The 16,176-nt window shown below is 34.6% G+C and overlaps 3 protein-coding genes across 3 annotated transcripts; 1 reads left to right on the forward strand and 2 right to left on the reverse strand.

Moving 5' to 3' along the window:
- Nucleotides 1-686: 686 nt before the first annotated feature.
- Nucleotides 687-2,541, reverse strand: LOC9302737 (transcription factor bHLH99). Its single transcript, XM_002866619.2, has 3 exons — nucleotides 1,924-2,541; nucleotides 1,026-1,406; nucleotides 687-881 (listed from the first exon to the last, which is right to left on the reverse strand). The coding sequence occupies exons 1-3, from the start codon at nucleotides 2,296-2,298 to the stop codon at nucleotides 792-794; spliced, it is 846 nt and encodes a 281-aa protein (XP_002866665.1). The 5' UTR covers nucleotides 2,299-2,541; the 3' UTR covers nucleotides 687-791.
- A 2,423-nt stretch (nucleotides 2,542-4,964) lies between these two features.
- Nucleotides 4,965-6,435, forward strand: LOC9302738 (agamous-like MADS-box protein AGL75). The gene has a single exon (XM_002864906.2). It carries the CDS (start codon nucleotides 5,310-5,312, stop codon nucleotides 6,396-6,398), a length of 1,089 nt encoding a protein of 362 aa, XP_002864952.1. The 5' UTR covers nucleotides 4,965-5,309; the 3' UTR covers nucleotides 6,399-6,435.
- A 6,683-nt stretch (nucleotides 6,436-13,118) lies between these two features.
- LOC9302739 (protein MIZU-KUSSEI 1) lies at nucleotides 13,119-14,341 on the reverse strand. The gene has a single exon (XM_002866621.2). It carries the CDS (start codon nucleotides 14,313-14,315, stop codon nucleotides 13,461-13,463), a length of 855 nt encoding a protein of 284 aa, XP_002866667.2. The 5' UTR covers nucleotides 14,316-14,341; the 3' UTR covers nucleotides 13,119-13,460.
- Between the last annotated feature and the right edge of the window lie 1,835 nt (nucleotides 14,342-16,176).

The raw sequence follows: 16,176 nt of genomic DNA on the forward strand, positions 1-16,176 counted from the left end.
TTTTTGAAAAGAGACACACCAAAAGGGGTATTTTTAACAATTTCCCTTAAATATATAACTAAACAGGTAAAAAGGTTACATTACCAAATACCTTTATCCATTGCTTTTTTTAAATTTACCAAATATCTTTATCACATGTCTATTGTCAACAACATGTGTCGAATTAATCCAGAAGATCACACATCAACATTACTACCACAAACTATTATGCTACATTTTACATGTTTTCTTATTGGATTGTTATTTCAAAATGACATTTAGTCATCCGAATAATATAAATTTGTTACTAAAGAAAATTTGTAAATTGGACTATCGGGCTCAATGAAGGCATGCTTCTTCAGATGTTTCGGTCACCGATATCAGCGTTTAATCGTAGAAAGTAGAAAGAGGCTCGTTCGTACGAGAGATTTCAATCATCTCGAGGAACCGTGATCCGGTTCTTCCAAATTGAATCGCATCCGCGTCCGGTTATACTGGTCTAATTACGAGATTATGTTTCAAAAGCCCATTTTTTGCATGAGAAGGCCCATCGTGTGCGAACCTTATTGTGCTTAAAATTAGCTATTGCATAATAATGTACTGTATTAAATATTTGGATATTTCTGAAAATAATAATAGACACTGTCTTAGATTCTAAATACTAAAATAAAAGTTAAATAATGTTTCTTTTATTTTTTTTTGGTAAAAAAGTTAAACAATGTTGCATTCGGATGTTAATAATTTGTATACATATGTACAAGAGATTACTTATAAAAATAGAATTTCAAGGGTAGCTAATATGTAAACAAAGTTTAACTTTCCTTGTGAACTCTTCTAACGACTTCATGCACCGCATTTGCGATCTCATTACCAGAAGGCATCAGTTGACAATCTGCCTCTACCTAATCCAGAAACCAATTATTTAAGCATATAGTTGATTTTTTTTAAATGAGCCTTATTAAATATAAGTTTATGTTAACTAACAAATTATATTATCATAATGATCTATTTTCCCCCTAAAACAAGAGAGGAAGAAAATAAATTACCTTTACGCTAAACGTGAAGAGATACATGTCTTTGGAAGTTGTGAGGTTGAGATGAAGAGTACTTAAACCTAAAGAGTAAAACTCATTGATAATCTTGAAGAGCAATCTTGGCCGTGTCTTTGTTAACACTTTAATGTTGATATGTTTTTCTACCATTGTAACCTCCACGTCAGCAACCGCCGGTAGTCGCTTGTGGTGGTAGTGACTTGAGGGGGAGGAGGAGGCGGTGGTGGAGTATTGGGGGAACATGAAGAAGTCGGAAAATATGTTGGGTGATTTATTGGGTTTGGTAGCTTTTAATTGGGCTTCGAGTGATTGAAGACGATGTTCTAGCTTCTTGAGATAGTTAATGGTCCCTTCTATGATTGATGCTTGGTCATTCTATTAAAATAACGGAAAACCCAAAAAATATTAATCCGCAATTTTATGTAGTAATTGATTCAAAATCAAATATCCTAAATTACTAGTAATTGTTTAACAATTGTATTTCAAATGAATGATAGAAAACATAATAAATGTTTTAGCTGAAAAAAAACTCCCAACGCACAATAGTCTTAAAAGCTTAATTTTAGTATAGATTAATAACGTTTTCTTTTTACAAGTTATAGTTTTAGACTTTTAGTACATCAACAATATACAACAGAATCATATTTTTAAAACATAAACCTAAAAAATTTCATGTCAAAAAGAAAAAAAATGAGAAAACTTGGAAAAAAAACGAAAAGTAGTGTACTATTTATCACCACCGTTAACGGCTTCTCTTTAATGGGGAATCTTAACACTCTTTTTGTCTAAACTAATTTTTAACTGAACGTATCAACATTTGCTTAGCCTTGCTTATAACCTATTTGACGTAAATAATATATATATATATATATATAGATAGAAAGAAACTCACAGGTTGAGAATAAGAGAGAGGCATAAAAAATTTGAGGATAGACAGAAAATGATTCATCTGTTTTCTCCGGTTACGCTCGACGGCAATGTGATTCATCCTTTGGTACTCTTTATCTTCCATCGTATTTTCACTTCTCCTTCTCCTCTTCCGCGACAGTACGTCACCGCAACTACATCGTCCTCGCACATGAGATAACTTTTCCGTTAAGTGAGATTGTTGCTCTGTTATGGAGCAAGAGAGTGTCGCTGATGAATAAGAAGAGGAAGAAAGGGAATTTTGTTGTGACGCCACGTTTTCAGAGTTCGAAACGACGAAGTTTTGTAAGTAATCCAAGATTTCGTAGCTTAAGGATGATGTTTCCACATGCGAAAACATATGTCCACTATCTTTCTTTCAACAACACATAAAAATGGAGAGGTTAATGGCTATGTTTGTTTGAAATTAGTTTATATGTTATCTATACACAAAGTAATGTTTATGCGTATATTTATAATGGGGTCTTGTTGGTTTTATTTATTTCATTATTTTTTTAATAATCAAAATTTCATGACGTTTATGTAAGAAATGAATCCCTAGTTAGAGAGAGTACAAAAATTGAATAATGTGAGATTATAAATATACGCAAAAACGACCTTTCCATCGTGTAATTAATCATTAACTAATTAATAACCTCAATTCAATGCTGATTTTGTGGTTCTCAGTTCACACGTATACAATTAAGAAACGAATGCAACTAAATTCTTAATATTAAGATCAGCTATTTATTTTATTTTTACCCGATTTTACGCTTTATATCGTCATGAAATCTCTTACTTTTCTTCTCAAATCTCTCATGTTTGACTAAGAGCTTGATTGGACTTCTCCCGCTAGCACCCTCCTAGCGGTTACTAGCGGTCGGTTGCGGTTGTTAGCGGTTGGTACCAATCATAGAAACCGCTCCGTACCGCTTCGAACCGTTCGAAATCGCTGAATTTCAAAAGCTCCTTCCCGCAAGCGTTTGCGGTTGCGGGCGGTAGCGGTTGGATTTTTTAAAAAAAAAAATCAAACGTTTACTTATAATTATTATAATATATATTAATCATATATAAATCTTTCATCTTTGTATCACGTTCTCATCAGAAACCCTAATAATATTCTAAAACCCTATTTCTCTCAATGTCTTCCATCCAAATTGATGAAAATCAATAACCAAACGTAAGCATCATATATCCTTTTATTCATTCATCACCTCATGTGTAACTTTTTGAATATTTTTCATGGCATCGTTTTTTTCTTTTCATTACGTATTGCTTTGCTTTTTGATTGAATATATCTTTCGATTTGTTTTCTCGAATAGAAACTCACTTGCTTTTTGATTGAATTCAACGTTATTTACAATTTGTCCCATTACTTGATGTTAAACCAGATGCATAAAGTACTATCTTGTTACAAAATTTATTTATATTTGAATAATTATTTAGTACTTTATTTATGGTTTTAATTATTAAGCATGTTCAATTTTTCTAATATTATCATAATAATATATTGGTGTTTTTATTTCTTTTTTTTGTAATATTTTTTATTTATTTTGGTCATTTTTTTATTTAACTGCTACCGCACCCGCTGGTTTACCAGTCATAAAACTCCCGTAAACGCACCCATTTTCAAACGCTAAACCAGTCGTTCAAAACGCTTGATAACGCTTGAAGCCGCAACTGCCCGCTTCCGCAAACTCCCGCAACCGCAACCGCAACCGCTGCGTTTAAACCAGTCAGGCCCTAAGAAGGGTTCAAATAAAAGAGAAAAAAACATAATTTTCCAAATTTCATTGTCAGGCTCAGGAGAAGGAAAAAAAAGAAAAAGAAATACCATCGGGTTTTTGCTCCAAACCGTAGCTACAGCTAGAAACTCTTTTAAATGATGAAAAACAATCTATAGGTAGTTTTTTTTATATGACTGCAATCAAATATTAGATAAATAAAATTGGAGTATGAAATGAATCTAGTGGAATACTTCAGCAACAAATTAATCTACGTATAACATAATCCAATAAGTACATTCAGAGATACACAACAAAGAAGAATGTTATCTTTCTTGATCGCAAGACAAATCTTAATATTTTACTATTCAAGATCAAGTAATATAATTAATGAGACATAAACAATTTATATTTATATGTGATTGCCAATCACAATGTCGTTTTATATGATTGGTACTTTTCATCTAACAAAGAAACGAATATTGCTAGTTGTGAGTTGAAAATTCGTGATTTGTGGATCACTATTGGATCTGACATTAACTGTGTACTCTATTATATATGGTTGTGTCTCTAATAAGGCAAGCTGCTTTGTCGACTTCCACATTCCCAATTATTGTGTATTTTCTTGACTAATAATTATAATGCGTTTACCATGGAGATACTACTCTCTCACAAATCCCACTGTCTGCTTCACATTCCAATCAACTCACCAATTACCAAAATCACTCGACTAATAATACTACATTTGTCGAATTGTGATGCGTTTACAGTGGTAATTTTGCAATGAACAGAGTGAGTATATACCCTTCGAACATACTCCCTCCGTTTCAGTTTAGTTGTCGTTTTAGAATTTAAATTTTGTTTCATAATAGTTGTCGTTTTAGGTTTTCAATGCAAATGTTTGGTGAAAATTCCAGTTTTATCCCTACTGTTTTAATGTTTTGGCCAATGAAATTTTTTATAAAATATATTAATAAAGGGTAAAACAAAAAATTAAATGTTTTTTCTTAATTTGTGTGAAAAAACCTTAAACGACAACTACAGAGGGAGTATTATTTTAATTATTAGATATTTCCTTTTTGTACAAAACTATATATATAACAATATTCTGATTGGAGACACATTTTCTAAAATTTTGGAAACACTTATTAATAAACTAACGTAAAAGAATTGAAGTTCATTTATCCATATATGTCGTTTATCGTCCATTTAAAGAACTTAAATGTTCTTGGGTATTTTTAAGAAGTTATTGATGACAAAAATAAATAAATAGAAGAAACCTAGAAATGCAGAGTTGACCTCTTTCTTCAATTTCTCGGAACCTCTCTCTGTCTTTAAGGGTTTTTTCGTAGAGACAGATCTTCCTTTTTTCTCCTTAAAGTTTCCCTTTTTAGTCTCTACCATCAAGACATTAATTAAGGAAATCTAAAAAAAATGGAAATCGAATCGAATCGTAGACGCGTAGCAGATCTTCACACGTCGTAATTAACAACGATGCGTATGCTTGTTCCCGTAGGCACCAAGGCATCTATATAACATTGAGTTCACAATGTTTCATCTTTCACATTCAATTCCATAATTCTTCCTCTTCGTGTAGTCTTGAGAGAAAAAAAAACCTAGTTTCTTGACGAATCAAGGCAAAATCACGATGAAGCAAGCTTCTTTTTCTTCTTCTTCTTCTTCGTCTCGTAATTCAACAAGTTTAACAAACAGACTTAAAACCATCTTCAAGAAAGCTTTGGAGCTTTCGATTCTCTGTGCTATTGAGGTTTGTGTCATCTATTATGGACCAGGCGGTGAACTAAAAACATGGCCTAAGGAGAGAGAGACAGTGAAAGACATGGCTTTGAGGTATAAAGAGGCAAGAAAACGCAAGAAGAGCCTCAATCTTCACGAGTTCCTCGACAAGGAGAAGGACAAGGACAAGGACAAGGACAAGGGGAAGACAAATTTGAAGAAGAAGCAGAAGAAGAATGTCAAGTATCATGATTGGTATCCGAACTTTGATCATTACTCTCCCCACCAACTCTCTCAATTGAATCAGTCCTTAGAACAGACTCTCTCAACTTTGCAAGAAAGGCTTCGTTTTGTTGAGGCGCAGAAACAACAGAACATAAACTTGGTTGATCAGAATTTAACACCATCGTATCTGAACCAGAACCAACACTTGAATCCTAGCAAGTTCTCGCTGTATATGTACAACCATGGAGATGCTACTCTCTCACAACTCCCACTGTCTGCTTCACACTCCGACCAACTCACCAATTACCAAAATCACTTGATGCAGCAGCAGGAGCTTTATGGTTTTGGTCAGAACTTGTGTTTGGGCAACATCACCAACACAAACTTTCAACGTCCTTACGTGTCAAACACACAAGACTACTCACCGTTACTTTCAGCACAAGCATCTGTGGTGAATAACTACGGGTTGAATAATCACTCGATGCAGAAACAGGACCTTCATGGTATTGATCGGAACGTATGTATGTTGAGTGAAATCATCAACAACAACAACAACAACGATCTACAACATCCTAATCTCTCAAACAAGATTCCACATGAATTCTCTTCTGATTTCCAGCAGAACCCTTATTTTAATACGGTCGGTAACACTAGCTTCTCTCAAGATATGTTTTCAAGCTATGATGCGAGCAGTTTGCATCAGACATCTTCCCTGCCACCCCTTCACAACATTCCTAACAGTTATTGTTTTTCTGACAACTCAAGACTTCTCTAATAACAAATCTGTCCAAAAGAAAAAAAAATTGAAGCTTCCTTAAGAGTCAGTCAATAGTGAAGTGAAGTAGCAAGCGGATCAGAGAGAGATTGAAGTTGTTTTTGCTTCTGAATTCATCCTGCTACTGTTTTTTTTTTTTTTTTTCGGTTTTTTACTAATATTATAACTGTAAAACAGATCCATTTGTGGAGATTTTGTTTTGACTTTTAAGTTGGTACTTTTTTCAGTTTAGTAGTATTCACATATATATGCACATCCACAGAAATCTTTCACAAAAACTTCCATGAAACAAATTATAATCTAAAAACACTGATACTGACAAGACTGTTTCAATTGCTATAAGTTGATACAAGCTGCAAAGTGAAAGAAATCCTTTACTCTTCTTCTTACAAACTTGCAACTTAGTATCCGTCTTGTCTGAATCAGCTGATACAAGGAGATGGAAAGTAGCTCTGAGTTCGTACATAAAAGGCTTGTATCACAAACAAAGAGAAACCCTAAATCAAGGAAACTGAAACTGCGTATAGTGGGCGTGTTCGTTTCTTAGTCGCTCGACATCGACAAGCAAAATACACTATTATGATGGAAAATAATAAATCCAGTGACTAACTCGACGGTGAGCACTGTGATTTTTGTGTCAGCTCAAATTGAACGCTGAAATTTTCAGCGACTGTGTCAGCTCAGTTTAGTGGTCGGCCCGTTTTGATTTTTGAAGTAGAGTTTTGAAACAGCTATACTATTTTAACTGTTATGGTGAAGGACGAAAGCATTTACACCTTTAATTTTTCTGTCGCTGTTGCTCCTTGAGCTGAGTAAGAAACGAACACCCCCAGTCTCGTTTACCAGAAGGAGGGTTAATAAAAACCCAAATCAGAGACACAATAATCGACAACAAACCTGACCACAAACATAATCAATCCTTTAGTAAACGGATAAAGATGAGTAAGCACCCAAAACCTGAAGAACACTCCTCCAACAAGCTTTACTTGAATGTGGAAACGGACTGTACAGAGTCCTCGCAAGCCCCAGGGCAATCGCAATTACATTCACCATCATGATCGTTAATGGAGGAACCATCAAAAAGCTCCATGTCACAACATCTAGATCTGCAAACTCGTGGTCTCTATCTTCTGGTGTAGATGGCTTGGAAGTCAAGGTAACGAGATATATGGTAAATTTTTATGTTTTTTTTGGTGGCAACGGAAATCAGCTATAGATTGTCTTATCTGAGAAATCATAATTCTCCCTCTTTCTTCGAAAACAAAAATCCACCTTTGTTTTTTTTTTTGGTAAAAGATTAAATTTTATACTATTTTAATTTTTGACAGAATTACAAAGATTACATGAAGCGGATTAAAACAATCTACAGAAAATAAATACAACATTACTACTCAAATTGCTTCGGAAATCGCTATTAAGTGTTCAAGGCCAATTTACGAGATGAAACACCGATTCCGAGTCCGCGAAACTCGGAAATTTGCGTGGTTGCCACATAACCGAAGCACTGGAATCCTCATCGTAGTTGCCACGAGGTAAACTATCCGAGGCCCGTCCTCAAAACCTCGAGATAGAAGCCTACAGCTTCTCCGAGAACTAACGCAAAAACGCACATGCAACCATGGACTTCTACACTAGCACAACGTGTTAGCGATGCCACTTAGACCTATTCGCCGCCTCTATTCAAACTCGGCTAACCTTGCCTAAGCACCTAGAAGCTCACCTACACAAAAAGAACCGATACCGACGACACCTTCAACAACAAAACTCCACCTTAAAGCAACCGGAGACGACGCATCAGAGAGAAAGACAAATGGCCACGGAGAAGCCATAACCATGGCTGAGAAGCTGCCACCCTCTACAGCCCACCAATGAAGGAGACACGTTAACCACCAACAACATAACCCACAATGTCTCTAACCGCAACGAACAAACCAAGCGAGCCACAAATGACCACGAGGCTTGCCTCCAAAAGAGATGCCCGCAGGATCCAGAGCCGTGCGAACTTTACCAAGTATCAGAAGCGAATAAAAATAAAATGCCTTTAATTATAAAAAAAAAAATTGTCTACAAAACTAAACTATCATCATTCATCATATAATAAAAAAAACATTAAAAAAAACAAACTAGCAAACATAATATCAGTCTTTAAACATTTGTTTTCCTTTTTTCTCCACAAAATCGTTAACCAAGCTTTCAAAAAAAGCTTTCAAAATCAATGTTTCTAACCAATTCTCTTTCAATGGATAAAATAGCCAAGTCACTCAATCTTTCTTGCGATATAGTCGAACGAAGATACGATTTGATCAACTTCAGCTTTGAAAAACTTCTCACAGAAGATGCAACCGAAATTGGAATCGTCAACAATATTCGATAAGCAATGCATGAGTTTGGATAGCAATCTTCAACTGTTTTTAAAAAGTCTAATACCTCAATAGGTCTTTTAACTTTTTAGAACTTTAAGTTCAAAGAAAAGATCATGACCAACAACATCTGATTGGGGTAATTAACTAATAATTTTGAAGTCCATGTTTGAAATTTGAATGTAGAAGCCCATTATTTTACTAAGTTTTCTTTGTATTTTGAGTTTGTAACATTATATAACACTAATATTTATATATTTAACTAAACATAAACTACATGACACTAACAAATATATGCCCCTTAATTTTTTTCCAAAATCATATGCCCCAAGCCAATGTTTCTTTTCTCCTCACGTTTGCACGGCCCTGCCAGGATCCAATAACATCACCACCGGAGCTGGAGAAAAATAAGGTCAGAGAGACCCGAGAAGAGAAGAACCGACTCACCGAGCAACCGTCGCAGAGCCCGTCCCACAAGAGGAAACGACGACTTCTAAAGAACACGGTGATGCACCACCGGTTTCTCAGATGGGAGAATGGTCCCGCCGCTAGGAGCTACACCGCTTCACCATTCGTCTCACCGGAGCCACAGCCAGAACCGGCAAGAGACACTCCGCACGAGGACAGATCTGAAGCCAATCTCACCGGAAAAGAAGCTCTGAAACAACACCGTCCTCAAGCGCTGAAATCAAGAGCACACCGGGAGAACAGGCACACTGTCCCTTGAACAAAGCCACTCGCCGCCTCACCACCAACAAGAGACGAAAAGCCAGCCAAGGACAAGACACGAACAGAACAACAACAGCGAGACGGAGAAGGCTAACAGAGAGAAAAGGGGGAGAGAGAAGCCCTCTCCGGCAACCGGTAAACGGAACCGTTGCCGGAGAGGCGAAATCGACGATGGGATTAGGTTGTACGCAGTCGCAGTTGGGAGAGAAAAAAAGAGGGGCGCGTTTCTTCTTCTTTGCAGTCGCAGTCGCAGTCGCAGTCGCAATCCACCTTTGTTCTTTTCTTTTCCTTTTTAGTCTCTCTGTTTCTTCTTGAGCAAACTCTGTGAATGTCTTACACAGAGGACTCGCCGATCTGGAGACCGTCAAGCTCGATGAACATCCGTACCAAAGCCGTCAGAACTGTAACTCATGTTTGATCACACGATCAAATATCTCACCACCGTTCTGATTCCGTCTCTCTGTTTTTTTTTTTTTTCTTTGCGTTTGATTTAACTAAGGTTTTAGTTATAAAATAGATTGTCTTAAAACTAAATTTTCAAAGTTTTTATCAAAAATAGTTTTTCAATAAACCGTTTTGTTTTAACTATACAAAATATTTAATCTTTTAAACAAACTAAACACTCTCTCTCAGTCAGAAACTCAGAATCCTGCTGCCGGAAGTCCGATTCTGCTGGAAAAAAATTAACTCAGAGACGAGAGTGGAAGACTGTGTAAACATAACCGGGAATTTGGTATGAGTTTGTTTATTTTGGTTACATTTGGTTCGCCATAAGGTTAATCGGTCAAAACTCAATTTTTATGGCCCGGCCCATTGCTAATTGTAAAGTCCATTTATTTGCAATAAGGCCTGTTAGTATACCAAATAAGCCGAAGTTGAAGATTGAAGAAGAAGAGCCCTCATTCATTGGACATGCAAGAAAGTTAATTTCCTTCAGTTTTTGAGATTGTGGTTAATTACTGCTCAAGAACAAGAAACATAACAAGGTGTGGTGTCAGATTTTATCATTTTATGCTTTGTTCTTGCTGTTAAGATTATTATTTTTTGGTAAAGATTATAAGGATTATTACTTTATTACCCTGATTGAATAATTCCAAGTTTTATGCATTTACATTACCTTATAACTTTTGTTCCTCTCAAATTTCGACAATCAAGTTACAAAAAAATGTAAGAAATTGCGGATCATAAAAAATATATTGTAGATTTAGTGATTTATTGATCTTTTTTTCTTTGGCCAAAAACAAAAGAACATTGGAAAGAGACAGAGGGAATCAAGGACAGCTAAGACAACCAGCTTGCCATTTTCTCTAAACAAAAGTATAAAGTCACGAATGAATAATAATGTTATAATAGCGCAATAAGTTATTTGGTTCTGTGTATGTAAAATTATTATTTTAATCGAAAGTTGTTAGTGTTCTTGTAGTGATGGATTCGCCGCGTGGACTCTTATTATTCTCCCATGATGAGTCTCGACTCTCGCTGACCTCAACCCCACGTACGAGTATTTTTTAGGGTGAATTAAATATTTATACACGGTCGACCAAAAAATTAGATTACAGAACATGATAATTTCAAAATTAAGTAATTATGAAAGATAAAGAAACTACAAACCAAAAATATCCTTTTTCTGTTGATTTACTACAAAAGTGCCATTGAATTAAAATTTTTTTTATTAATTATTTCAGTTTCTCATCGATACTGTTCACTTAGACGTCGATGACACTGTTCATTTCGAAGTTGATGATACTGTTCATCGTAGGATATTGTAAAACATTTGTGATTTGTGTAGATAACTATTTTATTACCTGATAAATAATATAGTATTGTGATAAGTTAAATGATTATCTATTGGTTTAACACGATAACAAAATATATATCAATAAGTTTATAAATATATCGTGTTAAAACATATTGTATCTCGATAACTTTATAATTGATATGATAAAGTTTATATTATCATAGAAAATATTTATGGTAAGATAGTAGATATATAGATAATATTTATATTAACGTGTATAACGATGTTAACATGATAACAATAAAAGTAACAAGTGTTACTCTAGTTCTGGTCACCGACGAAGCAAACCCAGAAAACAACATAATTAAGTTTTTTGGCCGCCACTGTCAAATCTTCAATCATCACAGCTCCTCCGTTCCTATCTTCGTCTCAACTCACCACTCCATTTGATCCAACAATAATTGATAACGAGGTTAACGTAATAACGATGAAAATAACTAGCAATAAAAAATAACAAGTTTTGTTGTAGATCTGCTCACCGATAAGATAGACGGAAAAGACGGCGACGATTATAAAACTCTTAAGCCATCTCACCTTCACCGACGCCATCACCATAAAATCCCTTTAGCTTTTCGCATCTCTCCGACGTTATCTCAATCCACGATTTTATTCACATCACCTTCTTTTTTTCCCAAACTCACCACCACCGATAATATAATCATCATCACTATCGTCGTAAATACCATCTCCACCATCGTTAAGAACCCAATAGTTTAAATAGGAATAAGCACCACTTACAATCACCACCGCAGCGGCCGTCACTGAATCGGAATAGAAACCACCACAAAATCAAATCAACTATGCATCTTTTAAACACACAAGTTTGTCTCCTCTCTTCCTCCTACATCATCACCACCGTCTTCTACTCTTTTGTTGTCATCACCATCAAGTTCTACAATTTTATTTTAGAACGATTTATTGAAAATTGTTTGTATTTGGCTGTTAGAATTTTTGTTCATGTCAATTTTGATGAACACTTCCACAGAGAATGGGGAAAGGAGAGAGAAAAGCTGAAAAATTAAATAATTTTTTTTTTTAAATGAGGACAACAACGTAAAATCCTTTACACAACATCTGACAAAACAGTGTTCATTTGTGTCAGTTAATTTTTGAGTCTTCCATAGGTACAGATCGATAATACCCTATTTTTATAGTATGGAGAAAAAAACTATTATTTTTTATAAAAAAGTTTGTAAATTATTACGGTATACAATAAGAAGATACTTATTAATACTCCACGTATCAACTAAAAAATAATTATGAGTATAGGGAAAAAATACACGAGTTATAAGTTGAGTACCTTCATCATGTTTGGTAAATTTCTTAAATCGACAAAAACAAAAAGAAATTCCGAGAATAATTTTTGTTGAAAATTTCGACAAATAAATTAGTTACAATAAAACATACCAAAAAAAAAAATTAGTTACAATAAAAAATAGCAGGAATCTTTTCATGGGCACGAAATTACAAGTTAAGGTGGCGGTCGCATCAAATTGATTGGTTGATCAACATTAACCATAATTGTGTTTTCGTATTCACAACAACAAATTGTGTTTAGTCAATTAGACAAAAATACATTATTATTTGAATCCATAGATTAAAAATATGCTTATATGTTATAGTTATATACTAGCAATATATAATAGTATTTTGTTATTTTGTAGATGAATTAGGTAATATACACATTAATATTAATTTGTAAAGTATATTGTGTTATAAATAATAAACGTTCTAGGAAATTTAGTAATGCAATAATATTTCATTCTTAGTTGGTTATATAATACTTCTTATGCTTGCTTGTATATATATACACATTCTATTTGTAAAGATGGCCAACAGAAATTATTAACTTTATTCCCAAATTATTGACAATAATAGAAAGCAAATATAAAGATTAGAAGATTAAAAAACTTTGCACTATAAGAAACACATGAACACATGGTCACCACTACAGCATACAAAAGTTGAGATCATCAAAAGCTATGCTTATTACATTTTCATCTAAATAAAAGCACAGCTACAAAAATCTACGAGACGCATTAATCGGTTTAGTTTGCCGAAAAAAATGAATAAAGGAAAAAATAACCCACTGATGATACTCGAGATAATCCCAACGATTGTATGCAAGTGCACCGATTGATGTCCTTATGCTAGAACATACAAAACGATTCAAGATCATTTTCTTGACGATCTAAAAAAGAAGATACTTAGTTCTTGACCGATAATCCCACGTGGGTCAACGAGATGAAAAGATTCCGAATCAAACGAACCAAAAACTCGTTTGAAACTCGCTCTTAAGTACATCATATGATCACTTTTCTCTCGGTTTATCTCTTCTCCGTTAACAACTCCGGCTCCTTCAGCCACCGGGGTAAGCACCTTCAACGCGGCGAGCTCAGCTTTGGAAGGCTGTCGTTTGATGGCGAATCCAACTTTCCGACCGTTGCAATACATGTTCCATAAAGGTGTTGTAAGAAGTGAAGAAGAAGAAGAATCTTCACGTGAATCATATCCCTCGTTATTGTTTGATTCGAGAGCGATCCTTAGCACGCCTCCTCCCATTTCGCGGGCTAATACCTCAGTAGGGACAATAAGCTCTAAGAGGACAATGATTGGGTTTAGTGTTTTCGAGTTTGTTGCTTGGATGCAAAAGTTTACTTTGCCACGGCGGAAACCGAATATGGTTCCAGTAAAACTGGAGTTTATGGCGGTTGAAGAGACGGAAGAGGTTCTTGGTTTGATTTGGCGGTGAGATAATTTGTCTTCATGAATATCATTTGGATCAATGATTGTGCAGTAACAAGATGGGATGAGAAGTTGGGCGATGGTGCGAAGGAGCCGCCATGAACGAACTTGTTTATGGCAGTCTACGGCTGCGGTTGCGCTTGTGGTGGTTGAGGCAAGCCGGCGACGGTGAGGGTTTGTGGGGAAGGACATGGTTTTTTGGGGAGTTAGTTGTACGAAAGGGATGAGAATTTTATGTGTGTTAGGGTTTATGTGGCATGGATGTTTATATAGAAAAATGGGCATCAAAAGAAAATGATACGAACTTATACAATTTAAAAGCAACCTCAATTGAGTTTAAAATAATACTATAAATAAATTATCTTAAATAATTTATATGAATAAAATTTAATAGTAGTTATCACATACAAAAAATCAGTGTATTATAAAACTGAAAACTGTTTGTGTAGTAATAATAAATGTATTACACGTTAAAAAGGATTATTGTACGTGGATCACCTAGTAAAAATTTTTTAATGTGTTATACAAAACTAACAATTGCTTGTATATATATGGTTTGAACTGTTTGTACTTGTACATGATATTTTAGTTTTAACAGTTAAAATTGGTTTACACGTAAATATTTTAATTGGAAATATATGGATTTTATGTAAACAAAAAAAAAATGATTGTTGGTTAGTATTTCCGAAATGTTAGTTTTTAGTTTTTACTTAACCTATGCTCAAATTTCCTTATTTAATGGATTCATTTAAATCTTTTAATGGCCAGAAAAGAATGACACGGTGGTTTAGGAAATTTCCGTACAATCATAGTGGACGTGTGAGTCCAATCATTGGATCATAATTCGTCATTTAACCTTAGGTATTAAGAAATTTTCATTAATATGTTAATGATTATGCTCGTGCATACTTAACAATAATATTGATAATAATTTTAGCAGGCGCTAACCACTAGGTTTCTAATATATGGATCCAACGTTTTGTTATAGACATCTTAGACAATATTGATTAATTCATGATGTAGTTTCTTACGTCTTTTTCTTCATGATAAAATTTTTTGAGTCAATAAGCCAACCCTAAATGGACAAAGAAAACATGTAAATAAACGACAAAGTCAAATCAGCCGTCTATTCGAGCATCGACAAGGATTGATCATAGGGCATGAGCTTGTTACCCATTTTGTGGCCCTTCATTGGCCCAATATATATTCCTCATGGTTCCCACTAAATTTGGACAAGATACCAAATTCTATTGTATAAAATGTGGCAACCTGGAAATTTATATGGAAATTTATATGCGGACTTGCTCAGGCGCTCCAGACCACCAGTTTATCAGGGGACTCTTAAGTGGAGGTTTAAAAATCCCTGTGACGTGGGCTTAGGTCCAGTAGGCTAGTCAGATCACTGTGTGGTCTGGATACTGGGTTATCAAAAAAATGTGATCAATAAGAGAATTTTACCCAATCGATTTCTAGATTAACAAAGAAAACGAATCAATATGATCACAGAAATGAAGAAGTTATTAATGTTTTTTTTTTATCACGAAAAAAACTAGGACGGTAGTTTATACTGTATAATATTCCCGAATCTAAGTCGGGCGCTCGGCATGGGCCTAGCGATTAATCGGAAAATCGGATTAAAATCGGGGATTAATCGGGGATTAGTTTTAGGGTAAAATCAAAATCGGGTAAGATATTTGTCACCTGACAGTTGACACGTTTATGTTCTTTCTAACTTTTGGAAATTTTAATTTCAAATTTTTACTGTTCCACCTTTTGTTCAATAATTTTATTTCCGCATTGGAAGCTTTTGCCAAAGAAAAACGATAGAAAGTGGAGAATACGTTGTCGTTTTGTGCTTTATTTTTATTATTTTGATAGCTTGGTTCCTTCCACTTAAAAGCATTATAAACTTTTTCTAATTTGGATTTTACAAAAAGAAATGCAACACAATATATCATTGTCCCGTTTCTCTCAATGTACAACAACCTATTTTGGAATTCTTTTTTCTTCTCCTTTTGGTAATTTCTCGTTTGTTCTTTTCATTTAAAATGACGCCATCAAATTACTAAAAGAAACAAACGACGCAATTAACTCATAGACACGCCTAATTTTAAAAAATACTATTAGAATCAAGCACTTTGTCGTC

The sequence above is a fragment of the Arabidopsis lyrata genome (genome assembly GCF_000004255.2).
Source record: "Arabidopsis lyrata subsp. lyrata unplaced genomic scaffold ARALYscaffold_8, whole genome shotgun sequence".
Classification (NCBI taxonomy): Eukaryota; Viridiplantae; Streptophyta; class Magnoliopsida; order Brassicales; family Brassicaceae; genus Arabidopsis; species Arabidopsis lyrata.